The sequence below is a fragment of the Hoplias malabaricus genome, chromosome 1, assembly GCF_029633855.1.
Source record: "Hoplias malabaricus isolate fHopMal1 chromosome 1, fHopMal1.hap1, whole genome shotgun sequence".
Lineage (NCBI taxonomy): Eukaryota > Metazoa > Chordata > Actinopteri > Characiformes > Erythrinidae > Hoplias > Hoplias malabaricus.
In genome coordinates this window covers 40,654,501-40,673,667 of record NC_089800.1, presented here as the reverse complement: position 1 = coordinate 40,673,667, position 19,167 = coordinate 40,654,501, and the positions used below count along the sequence as shown (strand labels likewise).

Sequence of the window (19,167 nt, the reverse complement as noted above, 5' to 3'; positions counted from 1 at the left end):
TGAGTAGCTTCTTGATTTAGAGATGTTGTTGTAGAGAACAGACAACACATGTTACTCACTTGAGCTTAAATAAATATTAGCATAGTTCAGAGGTTAAACTTGACACATGACAAATCTCAATAAACGTGCTTCCAGCTTTATTCACATAAATAACTGAAAAATAATGTAAACAGTAAATTAAATAAATAAGTAAGGAAAGAGACCTTCCGCATGTTGAAAGCCAGGCATGACAAATCAAATTTGATCCAACAGCAACTATGCAGAACAAGCAACCAATTGTATTTTCACTGGTTAAAAAAAATAAAAGTCATCAATTCAGTCACTCAGTCACAAATAAAATCTGAAATAAAGAAGTGCCCTAAATTGTAATTTGAGATAAATGTAGCTGTGTGCAGGGCAGGTAAGGTGATTCTGTGTAGCTCGGGAGCCTAGGGAGCCCTTTATTGTTCCCAGAAAAGGTGAAATGAAAGACTGGAATTTAGTGGCCCATCTGCTGTACGGAAAACAATTGAACTGGGGAAAGGCTTTGGCCCCCAGAGATAAGGACAAGCACATAGCAAGACTTCTTTTGTCATGGAAATAAGTGCAGCAACTCACTTCAATTCTAATTTAGCCTTACTGAGGGAACTTCCTAACGATAAATAAGGAATCTTTCTAGAGTGTGAATAATTTCACTAAGCAATTTACAAATTTTGTGTCTAGAAATATCAGGCCATCTGCATGCAGCCCAAACACAACAAAGTACTGAAAAATAGTAAGAGTTTAGATCCAGTGTTTATCTACAGTTAGAATATGTTTAGTAATATATTAGAAAAAAAGAACATTACTAAGGAATAAATAATGTACATTACTGAAAAAAATAATAATAAATAAAATTCTCTGGTGTAATAAATGCCAGAGCACTACACTTCTTATTTTTTCTATATGCAGTTCTTTGCGGCTTTCTAACAGCATACAAATGACCTGTTGTATCACTAAGGAAGTCTCATCTATCTAGTCTGTGGGCAAACCTCGCACTGATCTGCTGCAGCACTGTTGAAATGGGCCGTAGTGAACAAGGTAGGCAACCAATCATCTGAACATGGAAAATGCTTGTGTCAACATAATTATGGTGCTCTACATACATTGCACACCAAAAGGCAATGTTCAGAGACTCTCAGCATATTTACAGATTCAAGACAGCCTTTTTAGACGTCCCTGACACATACATACACACACATACACACCCATACACATTCAACAGCATGACTAATCATAATCCTCCAAAGCAGCGAATGTGAAAGTGAAGGGAGAGGAGTTGAAGGCTGTGAGGGTAGCAGGCTGAGACTCACCCTTGGAGCAGATCATGACTAGCTGTGTTTCCCAGAGGTGCTGGAGCTGAGCTGTGTGGCGCTGCAGCAGTCTCTCTGCCTGCCTCCATGATACTGACTCACTGCAACAGCTGCCCGTCTGTGAGGGGAGGGAGCAAAAGAGATTGGTCCTTTGCTCAAAAAATAAAGCTTCAACCTTGGCCAGCAGAAAGACTAGACATTAACCCACTCCGAGCTGTGATATGCAGCGGGTATGCTACAACCTATGTAGTATGTATTGTAGTGTATGCGATGCCACTGACCATGTTCTATTTGGTTTGTAATTAAAAAAATCCACCATTTATTGAGCCAATTATTTGAGTTAGTTTGGAAAAAATACCAAAAAAAGAACAGAAAACAAACTATCTATAGCCTTAGAAAGAGTTCGGAATCTTCAAAACAGAAACTTCTTTGGAACAAAAATAAAATATTGGAATGAGCTGTTTCACTGAGAAGAAATAAATGTGAAATGTTACCACTCCACTATATGCATTTGATAAATATATGAATTGTAGAATAGACCCATAAATCCATAATACACCAATATGGGAACTGTGGGCTGCTTATCTGATTTATTTTATTGCAGTTATATGCTGATACTAGTAGATAAACATTTATAAAATGTAGAAAATGGCATTACATCTACCTGGATCACATTACACAAAAAAATCAAATCTACCATCTAGCATAACCTAAATAGTATAAAATAGTAAAACAATGTGATTCCTATATCATATTTCATACAAACTATGTTTGTGGAAAAGCTGTTGTTTTTGTATTTTTTTTTTTTTTTGTAAAATGCAATAAATACAATCATCTATGATTTGAACTCTTGAAATATTTATTTAACTGACAAAACTAAAATAAATAAATAAATGTACAACATTTTCACTGGGAAACTTGATTGTATTTCATAAATGCAAACACACTGAGACAGGCAAAATAAAATATAAAGTGTTAAAAATATTCAAATTATACAATTTTAAGGTATGCAAGAAGCATCCACTAAAACCTCAGTCTTTGCAGCGATGACATGTCATGGCAAATTTGATTAGAGAACTGTCAAACAGTTGAAAAAAATAAACATTTATCAGGGCAAGATAGCCGAAGCACACATTCACCACTGTGCTGGCAGAGGAACCCAATTACCTTCGAATATAACTCACACATGAGTTAAAATAAACACATATACACACATATCAGTGAACAATAAGCTCACTCGCCCTGAGCGGTTGACAGCCCCATCCACAACGCCCAGGGGGTTAGGTGCCTTGCTCAAGGGCACTTCAGTTGTGTCCTGTCTGGGGATAGAACCATTGGTAACAAAGCCATTCCCCCAATTACAAAGCCATGACTGCCCTATACTGTGTATAATATTGTGAAAAGACTTTGGAGAACTAAGCCAGTGTGCATTATTCATTTTGCTTTTGGGAAAAACAGACATCAAATTCTTTGTGCCAAAAGCCAAAATGGAAAATCTACACTGTTAATAGTGAAAAGGGCTAAAAACATCATCTCTCATGGCATAGGGGGTGCATTACTGCCCATAGTAGGGGTGAATTGCATATGTGTGAAGGTATCATTGATGTAATGGTGTATATTGGGTTTTCAGATACTCATATACTGTCATTAAGGTGACATCTTTTGCCAAGTTTCAGCAAGACAATGCCAAGCTACATTCTGCTCATGCTACAACAGTGTAGCCTCCTAGACACAGAGTGCATGTGCTTGAATGGTGTGCCTGCCTTCCACATCTGTCCCCTATGACGAATCACAAAGAGGAAAATCAAACCATGACAACCACAGACTGTGGAGCAGCTGAATTCCTGTATTAAGAAATAATAGGCAAACATTCTACGTGCTAAAGGACAACCATTCATATCCACAGCTCCTAGAAGAGTGCATTGCAGGCATCAAATTCTACATTTGTTTATATTTACAAAATACAATCAAGCTGGTCAGTGAAATCATTCAAAAAGTTTCTTCATATTTCTGAGGTTTAAATAATAACTGTTCAATTGTGTGATATCAAATAACTAGTCTAGATATTCAGTTTCTAGCAATAAAATCAACTAAAATCAACTAAGACACATCTAGATATCCATCTGCATGGATGGACACCAGCACAAACTGCTCTCAGTATACTTGTGTCAAATCCAACAATTATGATCAGTAGAGGCGATCACTTTTACATGCTTTCTAAGGCGTTCGAAATAAGGACAAAATCTCATAACGTCAATCGTCACTTATGGGATGAGTATATGATTCATTCTATTCAGACATCACACAGGATTGGTGAATTCCCCCAAGATAATACTAAAGGAACAGCAGAGAATACAGATGGCCTACATAACAGAAATGGAGAGAACAAGCTGCATTAGACTGGCACTGAGCATATCATCCAAACCCTTGACTCAGCAGAGATCACCTTTACCTGACAGGGTAGAGAATTACAATGTATGAAGCCAAACAGGCAAAAATAACCTTCCCTGCATGTGTGCGTTCAAGCACTGTTGTTTTGTCCTTCTCACCTAAAAATACACCTCACCTTGTTTCCAGTCATTGTCCATTTTATCAGTTCCAATGAAAATATAGATGTGCTTTTTAGTTCTACAATTGCACACCAACTAATCCTGTGCTGTGTATACATTGTTAGCCCACTTGCATCCAGTTCTTCAAATGGTCTGGACCCCATAAAATCCATCCATCCATCCATCCATTATCTGTAACCGCTTATCCAATTTAGGGTCACGGGGGGTCCAGAGCCTACCTGGAATCATTGGGCACAAGGCGGGAATACACCCTGGAGGGGGCGCCAGTCCTTCACAGGGCAACACAGACACACACACATTCACTCACACACTCACACCTACGGACACTTTCGAGTCACCAATCCACCTGCAACGTGTGTTTTTGGACTGTGGGAGGAAACCGGAGCACCCGGAGGAAACCCACGCGGACACGGGGAGAACACACCAACTCCTCACAGACCCCATAAAATCTGAGAGAAAATGTTATTTCAGTTGCGAACCATTCTTAACGCTGCAGGGTGTGTTGTGCTGGTATGAGTAGATCAGACACAGCAGCGCTGCTTGAGCTGCCTCTCAGTGTCACCGCTGGGCTGAGAACACCAATCAAAAATATCCAGCCAACAGCATCCTATAAACAGTGTCAACTGACCACAGATGACGCACTAGAGGATGACCAACAAAATTGATGCAGCAACAGAGGAGTTACTGTCACTGATTTTCAACATCAGTGTCACAGCACTGCTGAGAATGATCCACCACACAAATAAAACCTGCTGTTTGGGGGTCGTAACCATTAAAAAACAGGGTGCAAGAATACTAAAAAATGTATCGAGAGTACCGATGGACTCACAGGAGCTGAAGTAGTCCAAAATGAGTACTGATGGATGTCTTGATGCATTTGCTTAATACAATTTTATTTGGGGGTCTATATTACATTTTAAAAGCTTTTTCAATGATAAAAAAAATGTTAATCAGTTATTCATGTTCATATTGAAATCTCAGTCATCTCAATTAAGCATATATTATCAACAACAGCGGATTAAGTTTGAGTGGGAAGAATTTAGTTAATATCATGAAGTTATCCCTTATCGTGAATTGCCCTTGTGCTGTGATTAAACATGTAAACACACCCTCAACTAACTGCCAGTCTATCCAGCCTTAAGCCTCAGGCCAGAAAAAGTGGATATTCTGCTCTTTGTGGCCAAAATAATAGGCTTTTGTCTGCTTGGATAAAACCTGTATCTTACATTAAACTATTACGTTTGTTAAGGGTAACTAAAAGTAAAGACATAAACATCAATGATATACAACTAAATGAACAATTGTAGACAGATTTCTAAAACAGAAGGAAAGAAACTTGATGCTAGATGATAGAAGGCAGTGTTGTTACAGGAAGGTACCTTTATCTGAATTTAACATTCTTTGAAGGTAGCAATGCAATATGTCTACTAGACTGAACTAATACATATTTTGGGAATAACAGAGCAAAAGACAAACTTTACTTAAAATTGTACAAGAACCTTAGCTGGGTTCAACTCATCACTGCCGCTTGCTTATCCCATTTTTTTTTTCTGATGAGTACTGCTGACCATACTAATGCACAGGAATATTTAAAACATAAGGCAGTGAAGGATATATCTATGCCTTCAACAATTGCCCAGAGGTACCCCAGCAGGCAGCATTTTACACAATCAATTGATTCATGCTGCATTACATCTGAACTCTGATGTTGGAATATACGAGTTCCAATTAGGAAATTCCTACTCAGAAAGTTGGGAGAACCTCACCAACCCCAAATTCCGAATCCAAGACATTTGCACCATAGATCTACAGTGTGTGAAAACAGTAGTATTATACAGTTTATTAGCAGTTTTATTTAATCACGTGTCATTAAATAAGTCATACACTCTACTGTTCAACAGCCATAAGTGGTTTGGATCCACTGGTATAGCTAACAATGCTTACCTGGGACAAGATAACAACGATAACCTAGGGAATAGGGTTTTTGGAATGTTTAACTGGAACGTAGTCAATTCAAGTGCAAAGTCATTACCAGCTCGAGGTAAATGGAATACAGCATCAGACTCCTTTCTTACTTTATTGTTTCAGATCCAACTTTTTCCTTCCCACTTCAAAATTCCCCTGGAGAGATTTTATGCCACTTACTTGGTGAAGGGAAAGCAAAAAATTAATTGTGTTATGCAAATGGCATTAGGGGCTTAATTTATATAAAAATAATCCCAAGCAAATTTGCTGTCATAAAACTGATCAGGAAATGTCCTCCTCTGAATCAGTCTGCCCTAGTCTAGGAGATGCTCCGTGCTGTTTTACGAAAGGTGTTGGAAGATCTTCATTTGGCAGTGTTGTGTTGTGTTGGGCTGTGTGTGGGATTTTATGGCAATAGATAAATGTTGGATTAATGTTTAGTTGCTAAGCGACAGGACTTCCTCCACTACACTGCAGAAGAAGTTGAAACCCTTCATAAAGATGATTCTGGACCTGGAGATGAAGTGAAATTTTAATATATCTTGCTCTAGATTTACTTGGCAGCCTGGAACACTCCTCAGGTCATTCAGCCTCATAGCCACAAAAATACCCTTCATATGTCAAAAGAGGAGAGAAGCGTAAGAAGGTGGAGATTGCAAAGGTGCAGGAGGAACTTCGTTGATCAGCGTTATAAAACTACTATTATTGTTAGGTTCACTGTGTCCTGCCTTGTTCCCTCAGAGCAACCAAACAGCGGCTCAGTTTAGACTCCACTGAATTCAAATGTACACAGAGTTTAACGGGTTTAACCGATTTCCCTTTAACCTGGATATGAGCCGATAGATTGAGTCTCTGTGTGTGTGTGTGTGTGGGAGAGAGAGAGAGAGAGAGAGAGAGAGAGAGGCCAGGTAGAAAAACAGCACAATCTCCTCAGGGAAAACGACAGCGAAAAGCCGTTAGAAGCTGTGTATAACCCTTACTTACTCTTTTTAACGACTCACCTGTCCACGGCTAAATATCCAGTGAAACCCACAGCGTGTCCACATCAGCGGAGAGCCCTCATTTGCCTCCTTCTGTCGTCCTCTATTGGAATAATCGATTAAAGGATGATCGACAGCTGAGGAGAGCGACGGTTGGGGAAACTTGGCTCGTACAGCGGGCGCTCGAGCGAGACGCACGCAGAAAAGTTCACTGTGTTGCCGGAGAAGATGGGCGTGGTCAGTTCGATGACGTAAGCTAAAAGGCGGATACTCCTGAAACCGTTTACCTTTAACGCAGTAACTCCTTACGTCATTGTCCTGACAGAACAGAAGGGTGACGTAATCCTCACTACGACGTATGAATGCAAAATTATGAGCGAGGACTTATGCCACTATGTAATTTACAGAAAAGGGGCCCCATTGTGTTTACTCAGTTCTCTTGAAGGGGAATCCCACCAATGTTTAAAAAAGCTACATTATTCAAGTGATATACTCGTTCAATCCATCATTAAGTCACCAGTCATATACTGTAACCACTTCATCCTGTTCAGGATCCGGATGTGTCTGGAACCTACAGGATGTGCATCACTGGGGGCAACACAGGAACATGTCCCGCTCTTGACTCAAATTTTCCACAGTTTCATTTAAAATCCAAATGACCACACTGGTCTGGACTATTTAGGAACATTTTAACAGGTCTTTGAAATATTAGGAATGTCTAATGCCTAATGGTCAGAGAAGAGGGTAGGACTGGAAGGTCACTGGATCAATTCCCATCACTGGGGGGCAGTGGCAATGAAGAAACAGAACTGTCCTCCTCCTTCAGTCTACAGCTGAGGTGCCCTTGAACAAGGCAGCACCAAACTATTCCCCAGGCACCAGGGTTGGCTGCCTGCTGCTCATTATGTGTGTTCAATAACCTTAGTGCACTAGTGTTCAGTGCCACAGACTAATGCAGAACTTGATTCGTTGTTTGTTGCATATCAGCAAATAATCGCACATTTCCATTTAACCTCCTGTAGTGAATGGATTTTAAAAATCTATTATAGGCCAAAGTCTCACTTCTAAAACCATAAAATACGCCATAAAACATTTATTTTAATTAAAGTAACATATTCAAAGTTATTTCCAAGATAAAAACCCTTGTATGCCGTAAAAGTTGTTTAGATGTAACTCTACACCTTCGCCACTCACAATGCATGTCTCTATATATGTGCAATTAAATAAATATATATGCGCTTCTATCTCTACTTATCTCTCGTCTGCTGGCCTACAACCTGAAAGCCCCACAAATTGATGAGGTAATCTATGATGTAAGAAACTCTGGCTGTATGAATCTGCCCATTTGAGACTGTGTTATGAAAACTGCAGTTTCCAAAGCAGAAATGCTCAGACTGCTTATTTTACTCGTAATTCACGGTGTAGCATAAAAACCACTCATACACGTTAACTAACTTAAAAGCCATAATTTTCAGTAGATTGGGTCTTGAAAATTTGTGAATAACCTTTTGTTAAGAGTGCATAGTTAAGACTCAAGAAATGCAACGTCTAGTGACAAAGTAGCTGAACTACAATAACATCATGATTTTTCCCAACTCTTTGCAGTTACCTCCCAAACCCACCCACCAACAGAACGCACATCGCTTGAATTACAGTTTGCTATAACCATGACCACCTGTTTTGAGCAGTGAGGTAATGCTGTTTATTAACACTTAGAATATGAATAATCTTTGTTCAAACCCAAACATACATAAAACGCATGACACATCTGTTGGGGAGGGAGCTCATAGGAATCCTCCAGGTTTTCTAAGTGGAATGTACAGAGATGGAGGGTTATGTGCAGAGTGTCTATTGAAATATCTGGCATGAGGGTAGCATAAACACATGGAGCCCAATGTGAGCACAGCTTTTTAAACATCTTTTCTCAGGCACATATTGTAGTTGTGCTAAAATAACCATTTTTAATAATTGTCATTATAATTTATTGTTTATATACACTATTTACAAAATCAGTGGAACAAATACAGCTTAACACAAGAATATGTAGTGTTTTCTATGTTAAAATAACAGCTTAAAAATCATTGACATGCTTCACTGACCTGTAATAGTGAGAATAGAGTCTCTGTTGTTGCAACTCTGAGCTCAGCACTGTAGAAACTGCACTACGGAACTTTTAGAGCAGCCGAGGACAAAAAAACACTCTCTCTCTCCATTCCCCTTGATTTCAGGTTCAGTTCTTTAAAACTGAACTACACTCTGCAACTATAGGGGGGAGCCCAATAAAAAAATAATTCAGAGTGTATTAATGTGGATGTGACAGGAAACAGGTTTCTTTGTTCATATTTTACTCTACCCACATCTGTTTATAATAATGCTGTTAAAATCACTTTCCAGTAGCATACACAGTCCTTCCTTTGACCTCAGAGAGGACAGGCCTTCATGGACAGACTGTCGATGAGATTGATAGCCAAGCTGTCAGTGGAATACTCACAGACAGCTACTCAGCTTTGCATTGTACCAATATTTAATTGGGATGATAGGCTTTAGACCCAGGAATGACAGGTTTATGGACTCTGTTGTTTATGTCTAATAAATGTTGGTTGTGTATGGCTATAAAGAGAGAAATTAACATTTGTTGTGAAACAAATTATAGGGTTCCTTTAAGACATGGTGGACAGACACAGCCCCAAAAGGGAAATGAGGAATATTTTCACATATTATCACATTCTAGCACTATTATAATAGCAGTGCGTGTTCTAGACAGTTAATCCTGTCTTTGAAAATCTGAATATCATAGTCCATTGAGTGATAAGTTTTCCATACTGCCCCACCTCTTTTGAGCAATTTCAGCCAAGATTGCTTCAAACTAGAGAGACTGCAGTGAATCTTTGTGTGCGCTGGGGAGGGCTAGCTATTGTGCTTTTATCATCTGTAACCTGAGGCATGTTGAAAATGGCACTGAATGGGGCACTGTACAGTATATAAAGAGAAAGCTTTATGTTATCTAGTTGTTGTGCTACATGAGGTGACCAAAAATAAAAAGTCTTCAACATTATATGTGAATGTGTTAAATTTGATTAATTTCTATACTGCAATGTGCCAATTGTCTAGATGGTTAGCTCTTAATTTACCCACTGAACAAGTCACCTTAGCAGTCTTTGCAAAAAATAAAAAATGCTGAGATAGCATCCACCACTGCTATAGGTCTGCCTGAAATAGGTCTGTGAATGTAAATTACTAAGAGTATGAAATGTCTGAATAGAAGAATGAAACCTATTCTGTTGATACTGAGAACTTTCCAAGAAGTACAATTTCAGTCAGGCCAAATAGATAGAACTAAATCAAAAAGGGGAAAATATTCAAATTCAGTTAAATCAAACATAAATAAATAAATAACAAAATAAAATGTAAAAAAAAAAAAGAAAGAATGGGCAGCTAAAGTAAAATTAGTGGTGAGAAACATACAATATATATATATATATATATATATATATATATATATATATATATATGTCAAAAGCACCACACATGCAGGAAATAATCAGCAGGAAAATTAGGAAATCTGCTAATTTACATTCACACGCAATCTTTTATAATGCCCAATACAGAGTGATAAATTCAAACTCTAGCAGTCAACATTAAGTCTCATCTTCGGTTTCACTGCCTGCTGCTGATATTAAAGCATTTATTATATTAGTGGGGCAAAACCCACTACGTGAGCCACTAACGCAAGGCCAGAGTGTAGTTTCATGGACTACCTGCAGTTTGTGCCCCCTTGTGGACAAAGGATGAAGGTTCGTGTCTTCTGCAGCAGTGTATTGACAGATTACCCAAAAGCAAAATGTCGCAGTACAAAAAAAAAGCTATGCATCTCAATTTTTAATGACATTTGAATACAGCATATGTTCCTCACATTATGTTGTTCATGATGAATGGACAAAAAAAAAAAACTACACTGACTTCCACTGAACCTTAAGGTTTGTCCTTCTTGTAAAGTTACTATTGTGGAGATACATGTTTTTCAATGGACAGTGAAGAAATGATGTATAAATCAAGACTCAAAGACATGGAAATACACTCTTATGTATTTTATTATATCAAAATACAAAAATTTTAGAGGGTTATTAGATGGAACGAAGCATTGGAAAATGTCAACTTAATAGAACCTGCCAAAATGTGCATATCTGGGCATCTGGTGATGTAAACAATGCTATTTTAACTGCTCCACATTACAATACCTCAGTTGGACTGTCTGAGACAGCATACAAACATAACACCCTAGATCTACCACAGCCTGACCTGCTTCTGGCAGCAGACAATGAGTTAGTTAGGATAGCATTTTTTTAAAATGTGGTTGTATGAAAAAGAAACAAAAAAAAACAAAATTAAATAAAAAAAATAAGAAAATAATAATAATAATAAAAGAATGGGACTTTTCCCTTGTTGATGTATGATGCCTTTGCATTCTACCAGATTGATCCCTTTAGTTCAGATGCTGTTCCACAAGTCCAAATGAGCAAAAATGTGGAGATCCATGGCATGGTTCAGGTAATGTTGTACAGATATGAGACACCGTTTACATTTACTCCTAGCAGCAGGCATGAAGAAGACACACCAGGCACCAAATCGTACGGTCTGACTTAGCATGTGGCAAGATTTTGAGAGTCCGTGACTATACTGAGAAGTATTATTCAAGGACGAGGAGTTCGAGGCACGCTGCACTGGAGTCGTATCAGTCGGTTTGGCTAGCAACATGTTACGATTTTTTTTCTTCTTGGAGAGTGTTCACTTGTTTTTAACAGCAGTGGCAGAAGATTGAAACAATACAGCAGAATAATATTTTACATAAGGCTTTGGTACAGCACCATACTGTTCAAGAATAATACCTGAAATAAATCAGATTACAAAACAAAGAAGCCTCAAAATAATGAAATCATTCAGTCATTCAACCGTAAAAATCAGAGAAAAGTAAATTAGAAAGAAAGGGAAAAACAACAGAATACAGGTCTATTATTTGTGTGTTCTGTAACATGTGAACAGTCTCAGCACACTGCATTTGAGGTGGAAAAATAATGAGCAACCGTATGCAAAAGAAACGTCTGCCCAGAAACCATCTACGTAAAAGAATCTGTAAACGAAAGAAAGTCACATACGACACGAGTCAAATGCAGTTAGAAAATGCACAACTAACGCAGTTTTGACATATGCTTCCTATGAGCACTATTTCTACGTATGAGGTTAAAATCTTAAAACAGTCATAAATTAGTGCATAATGTAGTAGTACATTCTAGATTCTCAGTGCTGGTAAACATGGAAAGCAATAAAACACACAAATGCATGAGTGGACGAATGAAAGCTGACCGTATGCAAAATTAGTTTTTTAAAAATAGTTTCACACAGCACAGATCATAAATCATCTATTTAAAAAAAAAAAAAAAAAAAAAAAAAAACAGAAACCACGATAAGCGAATGCAGGCAAAGGGTTGATATGACAATTCCTGCGAATGAGCCCTCTTAAGAGTTAGTCTTTTTTTTTCCCATAACAAGCAAAAAAAGGGGCGTGTCTACATGTACAGTATTAGTTATATTCTACAAGAGAGACGTATTAGCTCTGGTCTCCATGCACGTACTGGAGGCAAAATAAATAAATAAATAAAAATAAAAATAATTAAAATTAGAAGAGAAGAAGAACAAGAAGAATCCCATCAACTGTCATGAGAAGAATGCCTGTTTTTTTATGTGCTGTCACCATGAAACAGTGGGACAGCTGTATCACTTCCGTGTGTTTGTAAAAATCACTGTAAAAACAACAGTACTGTATTTGATTTTCCAGACTGCCCTATGCTAGATCCTGTCCCTGCTCAGCGGAACAGTTTTTGATTATACCCTGCTTACACTCTAAAGCGTTACGCTTCCATTTACTCCTTGTTCTAAAGGTCAGACCTTTTGTCAATCTTTCTATAATTTCCTTTTCGCTGTGAGCAGTCTCTGGAGACTGAATTTGATGCTGACGATGAAATGCCTTCAGCCGTTTCCTTTCCTTTCCCATTTCTGTACTGAGACGTGTGGTGAGAATGCAGGCTCTGTCCTGTTAGAATGCTATTATTATTGCTTACAACCCTACTCACTATGAGACCTGGACAAGAGGAACCACAATGGAGCTAGTTGAGTTAGTTTAAGACAGAGGACTGTGCATGGATCGTTACATGTTGACCTCTGAAAACACAGCACCACGAGAGTTCAAAAAGACATAGCACCAAGTCATAATGCGTACAATGTGCCTACATCCTCACAAGGTTATTTCTAAGTAATGTAAACATGTGTATATTTTGTAGGAATTCTTCGGCGGCGTGTGGAATCGACAACATGTGAAAATGTTCAGCACACCATGTACTTAAAGTTGTCCTTAGCTTAGCTTGTTTTTTTTTTTTCATTCACTGGCTAAAGGCAAGTCAATGTGGACACCGTACTGAGGCCTCCACCTTCTACACATGTAAAGCAGCTTTACAAACTCATACATAGTATAATACATGAGGGGAAATAAACAACAGGCGAGCAAGGGTTTGTGCAGTGTATCTGCAACAGCTGAAATATTCCTGTGTGTGCTGGATGGTTGGGCACCTACTTAAGCGTTCATGCAATAACACTTTAACCACTTCTTTGAATCAGTTTGAATCTTTACTTCTGGCTTTCCTTGAAACTTCAGCTCTGGAGCGGTTATTTCCCCTTTCCATGCTCATGAACAACACTGTAGAATATCTTAAAAAAAAAAAAAAAAAAAAAAAAAAAAAAGATTACGGAAAATAGGATTCAATGGGAGAACAGTGGGTTTTAAAACAATAAAAGACTGCAGGCAAAAAACAAATCGGTAGTTCTCAAAGCAAACCATACATTCATCATCGGTTAGAGCTAAACTGACCCAGCACAGAGGGCTAGCTGTAGATCAGCAGCTGTTAGTAAGCTCCACACACAATAAAGCATTTAAGAGATTAGAAACATTTATGCTGTACTGCGACACACACTTTCAATGTGCCCTATGAACAACTAAGACAGATGAAAAACTGAAGATCATGAGAATAATCCATGCTTTTTTTTCCCCCTATTAATGTCTCTGTCAAGCTACTTTTAGTAGTTCACCATGTCAGGTGTAAAGCGATCTAGACAACTCGCAGTTACATTTTTTCAAATGATTTCAAACTGATGTTCATTTTTCATTGGTATATGTCGTGTTTCATTTCTCTGCACAATATCTACAGTACCTCCTTGGTGTATATCTAATATTACCTATGAATTAATACTTGATTATCTCTATCAAACTGATTGAAACAGTTCAACATTACACTAACAATGCATTTCACGACTTCTAATTACATTTGTGCAAGGGTCACCAAAGTACAATACTTACAGGACTTGAATGGTTTTGAAAATTACATTTGTAATTGTCATACCAAGACTGAGTAATTTGGAATAAAGAAGGTCTAAAGGCATTTTTTTCCCCCACATTTTAAGCGAGTAGGAATGAACACCAGGGCCACGCAGAACCCAAGGGACAAACAAATCATACTGTTCTGACATCAGGAATTGTCAAAGAAAGAATCAATTGCTTCAATTTTGAGGCGCACACCTTTAGAAAAAAAAGAGGGATTCCGACTGAAGCACACACTGAGGAAATGTCAGAGAAGAACTTCATGATAAACTGTGAGTTTTGCGTTTGTCTCATTAAAACTCAATGCATTTCCCCCACAATCTCTAACCTACAAAAGAGAATCTGAGGCGTGAGCATTAAGTCAATCAAAAAAGTCCTCTGGAAAAGGCAGTCTTTTAAATAGCTTAAGAAACAAAACGTCTAGCAGTCTAATGTCATCTTTAACATGCCAAAGATTTTTTTTCTTCATTGTAACTACACATTTTTTTCCCCCAAAAAGTACAAAAGTATGTTTTTGTTTTTTAATTCGTATCCTATGTTCAGTCCCCACACTGACTATTCTGTATATCAAAAAATAGCACTAATTGTCTGTGTTCGAAAATAAACTACAAATAAAAATGGGTTTTACACTGAGTTTTGATACTGGAGAGAAACTGGGCTAAAGCGACTATATTTAGCACATGGCGATTCACATAAGAGCCCCCTCAGAAAGGTTTATGACGAAAGATCCAAATATAGCAGCAGGCCGGTATTGCATTGTAATCCAAGGACTTTGTTGTAGCTTTACAATTTATATGAGATTCTGTGCTTTGCATTAGATGACACTCGATACTGAAACTGACAAATCTAAAAAAATGAATAGCAGTTTAGCACTCTGGATCAATGCCTTGTCACTGGTAAAATCATACTAAATATTGTTGGAGGTTTGCCGAAAACAGACAAAGGAGGCCATGGAACCCATTAGAAAATACTGTTAGCTTGCACAAATGATGGTGTAAGTGCTATAATATGTGCCAGAATTGAATTTGTTCTGAGGTATATTTTGTAGGAGGAAGAAAAGAAACCCTGTGTTAATTCTACATTTCTGAGGGACAGCTTTAAGCTCTTCAGGTTTCACAATATACACAATAACATTTCAGATTTTGCTTTAGACAAAGCCTAACTTTGCCTGCAATATTTTTAAGATACGTAGTGGAATATTAATTTCTCCTTTTCAAACTTTTCCACAACAAACGTTGTGCCAAAAGGAGGGGGGCGAATCTAAAAAGAATCATTTTAGGTCATCCAAAGATATTACTAATACTGACTGCATATCCACTGTGTTGCTGCTAATGGACCGGGACACGTTCTCCCGACAGGATTTAGACGGGTCAGAGCAGAGAGCCGTAGTTTACGGGGCAGGAGTTCACGCTGGCCAATAGGGCTTTCCGGTCTTCTCTGGGGGATGACCAGCGCAGCATGGAAGATAAGTAGAGATAGGGGGATTTTCTCAGTGTTTTGTTCCTCCTCTTCCTGGTGGGAGAGCTGATCACTTGTCTTTGTTGGGGTGCCTGAGATGCATGTTTCTGCTGGGTCTGAGAGAAGGACACATCTACAGAGCAGTGCAAAGAGAGAGAGATGCATAAAATGATATTGGACAATAGTGTCAAAGCTGTAAAGACCAAAGAACACAAAAGCAGCAGATTTCTTCATTGCCGGTTTAACTGTAAATCTCCTGTTAAATCGTGAATGCAAGCTGACAAAAACCCCAGACACTGCACTGTAGGCGGTATTTGACTGATCACATGCCGATGACTTCATTGCCAATTCTACACATTAGCTAGGAGCAATTTAGTGAGAACACAGCAATAAGCCAAAACATTTACATGCCCTCCTTGTTTCCACAATAGCTTCCACTGTATCAGCTCCACTGACCATACAGGAACATTTTGTATTTCCACAATTACAGACTATATTCCATCGGTTGCTCTGCATACATTGTATACCCAATTTTGATGTATTAATGTGTGTTGCCCTTGTACGAGTGGATCAGACACAGAAATGCTGTTGGATTTTCCTCTCCATTAGAAACATCTGCCTTTGCTGGTCGACTTTGTAGTTGTAAATATAAAGACAGTAGCTCATCACAGTTTCTGTTGGTCATCTTCAAATGCTTTATTTGTAGTAACCGTACACTTTTGGCTGGATATTTGTGGGTGGGGGAACAGTCAGTTGGGTATTTAAAATCTCCAGCAGCACTGCTGTGTCTAATCCACTCATACCAGCACAGCAACACACCACCATCACATCAGTGTCACTGCAGCGCAGAGAATGATCCACAGCACAAATAATGCCTGGTTGGTTAAAAAAGGATGAAGAGGAACATGTAGGCTACAATCTGTAATTGTAAAACTACAAAGTGCACCTATATAATCAGTTGGCTGAGAGAATGAACAGTGAGTGTAGAAACAAGGAGGTCATTTTAATAATGTGGCTGACCAGTGTAAAGTGTTCAGATTATACATACTAGATTAAATAAATACATTAACATATTTTTTTTATTTATTATTATATCATTTTTTTTTCTGGCTTGACTGATATTTTGCCAGTTTAAACTTCATTCTACACAGTGATCATTATAATGCTACTACAGGCATCTGTCATGGCTCAGACATGAGCTGTAACCAATATCTTATGTGGAAATGTAAGATGAAACTGACCTGTTCTTTTTTTGGCTTTGGAGTTGTTGTTGTTATTGGCCGCTACTTTCTTGGCTTTTTTAATACAATGAAAAATCAGTGCTTCAAAGCTCTCAGACCCTGCAGGGGCTCTCACTGCACCTAGAGGTTCCCTACAAGACAAAGGGGGCAGAGGCAAAACAAGCTGCATTACTTTACACAGATACTAGAGAGCGCCACCCTCCCCACTTCTGCTCAGGCTCAGTTAACATGCCCTCAAAGGACTGTGTTACATATTTGTATGGAGATGCTGAATAATTACACATATTACACAACAAAATCTCATCAGCAGGAAATCATATCCAGAATGATTCAGCTCTGAATGAGCCATAAGGTTGTTACATCTTTGAGACACTGATTCTGAGAGTGATTCGTTTGCAATTTCTCTTCCCTGATACAAATAAAAGTATTCTGAAAAAAAGTATTACATACAAAAATAAAACAAGTATACAAAGAAAATTTCATTTCAACAACAAGTACCATTATATTTTTCATTCAAAATGTTGTCAGTAATTCATTGCAGTTAGTTTTGTTAAAGTTTCTTTTTGGCCCTTTTTTTAAATTTTTTATCTTGGTCAGTTTCATTTCAGTCTTCTCAGAGGGTCAGTAAATAAACATTAGCATTGCAGAACAGAGACGTTTACCTCGTGCTGTAAGCTTCTGTCAAGTTGTAAGCACTCCCTTGTATAATAAAAAAAAAAAAGAAAAAAAAAAACAACAACGAAAACAAAAACTAGTCAGCCGTTGCCCAGTGAGCATATCATGGGGCAGCGTTTCCTATTCAAGCTCCAGCACAAGTCAGGTTTTCCTGAAAAAAACGTCCCCTTTTGTTTATTCTGTGTTTTCTGACATGCCATCCCTCTGTTATGACATGAAGGTCATGGAGAAAAAAAAATATAGAAAAAAAAAAAACAACTGAAAAGTCCAAATGGCAGAGTCAGCCAACAACTCATGGGTTTCACAAGGCATAGAAACACAAAGCTTTTATAGACAGTCTCCCCTGCTGCTGAGGCTGTGGAGAGAGAAAGCGAAAGGCATTAGTAGAGGGGGGGAGACATGGCCGAGCACTACAGTCCGTCACATCAAACACACTGCGGTTACTATGAATACAGTGTACAGTGGCTTCACCATGCTGACAGGAGAAGAGATGGCAGGGAGGGGGGGGCAGGAGTATGGCGGTAAAGAACGGTCACATGAAAGAAAGAAACCAAACCACTGGGAGGACAAATGCGACGAAAAGTTTAGTTCAAGAGTCGCCATTACTGATTCGGCATCGAGGAAGAGAACTTAGAGAAGCATGCATGATATTTTTGGACATGGAACAAAAGTTTAAAGGGGAATATGCGAATCTTGTGCTAAAATATCATCACATCTTAGCATATAAGAGAAGGACCAAATTCTACTTTGTTCCTTTGTCATCTATATTATGTGAATTTGTTTCCAAGATATTTGAGAATTATCTGTATTCATTTTTTTAAAATATGCCCAATGTGTCTGAAAAACGAAAAAAAAATCAGCATCATGTCATTCCCCTTTAAATGAGAATGATTTAAGACCCCGCCTGCTAACCCCTCCCCTTTCAGACATGGATTCAACCCTTACCTATTATGGTGTAGAGGACCTGGTCACAACAATGCTGCCCAGATAGCTGAGATCAATCAAAAACAAAGAAGTTAAGACTACCAGAGCCTAAAGAGGACAAATAGGAGAAAAGGAAGAAAAAAAAAAAAAACAGCCGTCGCTACTCTAGATGAGGATGGACATTGCGAGAGATGAGTGTAGGCTCATCTCTGGCAATGAAGGCCGCCTAAGAAGGCCACCCCAATGGAGAAAGTCCTGAATCAGTGGGAGTGAGAGACAGAAAGAGAAATGGAAGGAATGAGCTGGAAGGGGTGAGTGAGGTGGTCAGCCCACATAAGAGGACAAAGAGGAATAAGAGTCATGAGGTCATCATGAATGCATTAGCAAAACACTGAACCACTCAAAATACTACAACCTAAAAATGTCACTTTTGATAACAGCAGGCTTGGACTAGTGTTTACAAGCTTTCAAAGGAAAAAAAAAGAAAGAAAACATAAACAAAGTAACAAAAGTATAAACGAACATTGTGTATTATTTAATTCAAGAAAATAAATATATAATTTAATGTATTACTTTATTTATAGTCAAAAAATGCAA

At 38.3% G+C, this 19,167-nt stretch overlaps 2 protein-coding genes across 7 annotated transcripts in view; both read right to left on the bottom strand.

Annotated features, from left to right (window-relative positions):
• The window catches only part of arhgap32a (Rho GTPase activating protein 32a), a 32,515-nt gene extending 24,647 nt beyond the window's left edge, over nt 1–7,868 (bottom strand). Inside the window, exons 1-2 of the mRNA XM_066662580.1 lie at nt 6,868–7,868; nt 1,332–1,449 (exon numbers count right to left, since the gene is read on the bottom strand). Coding sequence (XP_066518677.1) covers nt 1,332–1,420 — 89 coding nt within the window. The 5' untranslated portion in view covers nt 1,421–1,449; nt 6,868–7,868. The remainder of the gene's footprint in view (nt 1–1,331; nt 1,450–6,867) is intronic.
• A 3,102-nt stretch (nt 7,869–10,970) lies between these two features.
• The window catches only part of igsf9ba (immunoglobulin superfamily, member 9Ba), a 99,582-nt gene continuing 91,385 nt past the window's right edge, over nt 10,971–19,167 (bottom strand). For 3 of the 6 annotated variants that reach the window (XM_066662572.1, XM_066662577.1, XM_066662576.1), the window contains 2 exons: nt 18,592–18,637; nt 17,011–17,134 (listed from right to left, as the gene is read on the bottom strand). In XM_066662572.1, the coding sequence (XP_066518669.1) occupies nt 18,595–18,637 (43 nt within the window). In that variant the 3' untranslated portion in view covers nt 17,011–17,134; nt 18,592–18,594. Of the gene's footprint in view, nt 15,864–16,971; nt 17,135–17,865; nt 18,002–18,591; nt 18,638–19,167 lie in introns of those variants that run through there. The other 3 variants (XM_066662579.1, XM_066662573.1, XM_066662574.1) reach the window with 3 other exon arrangements.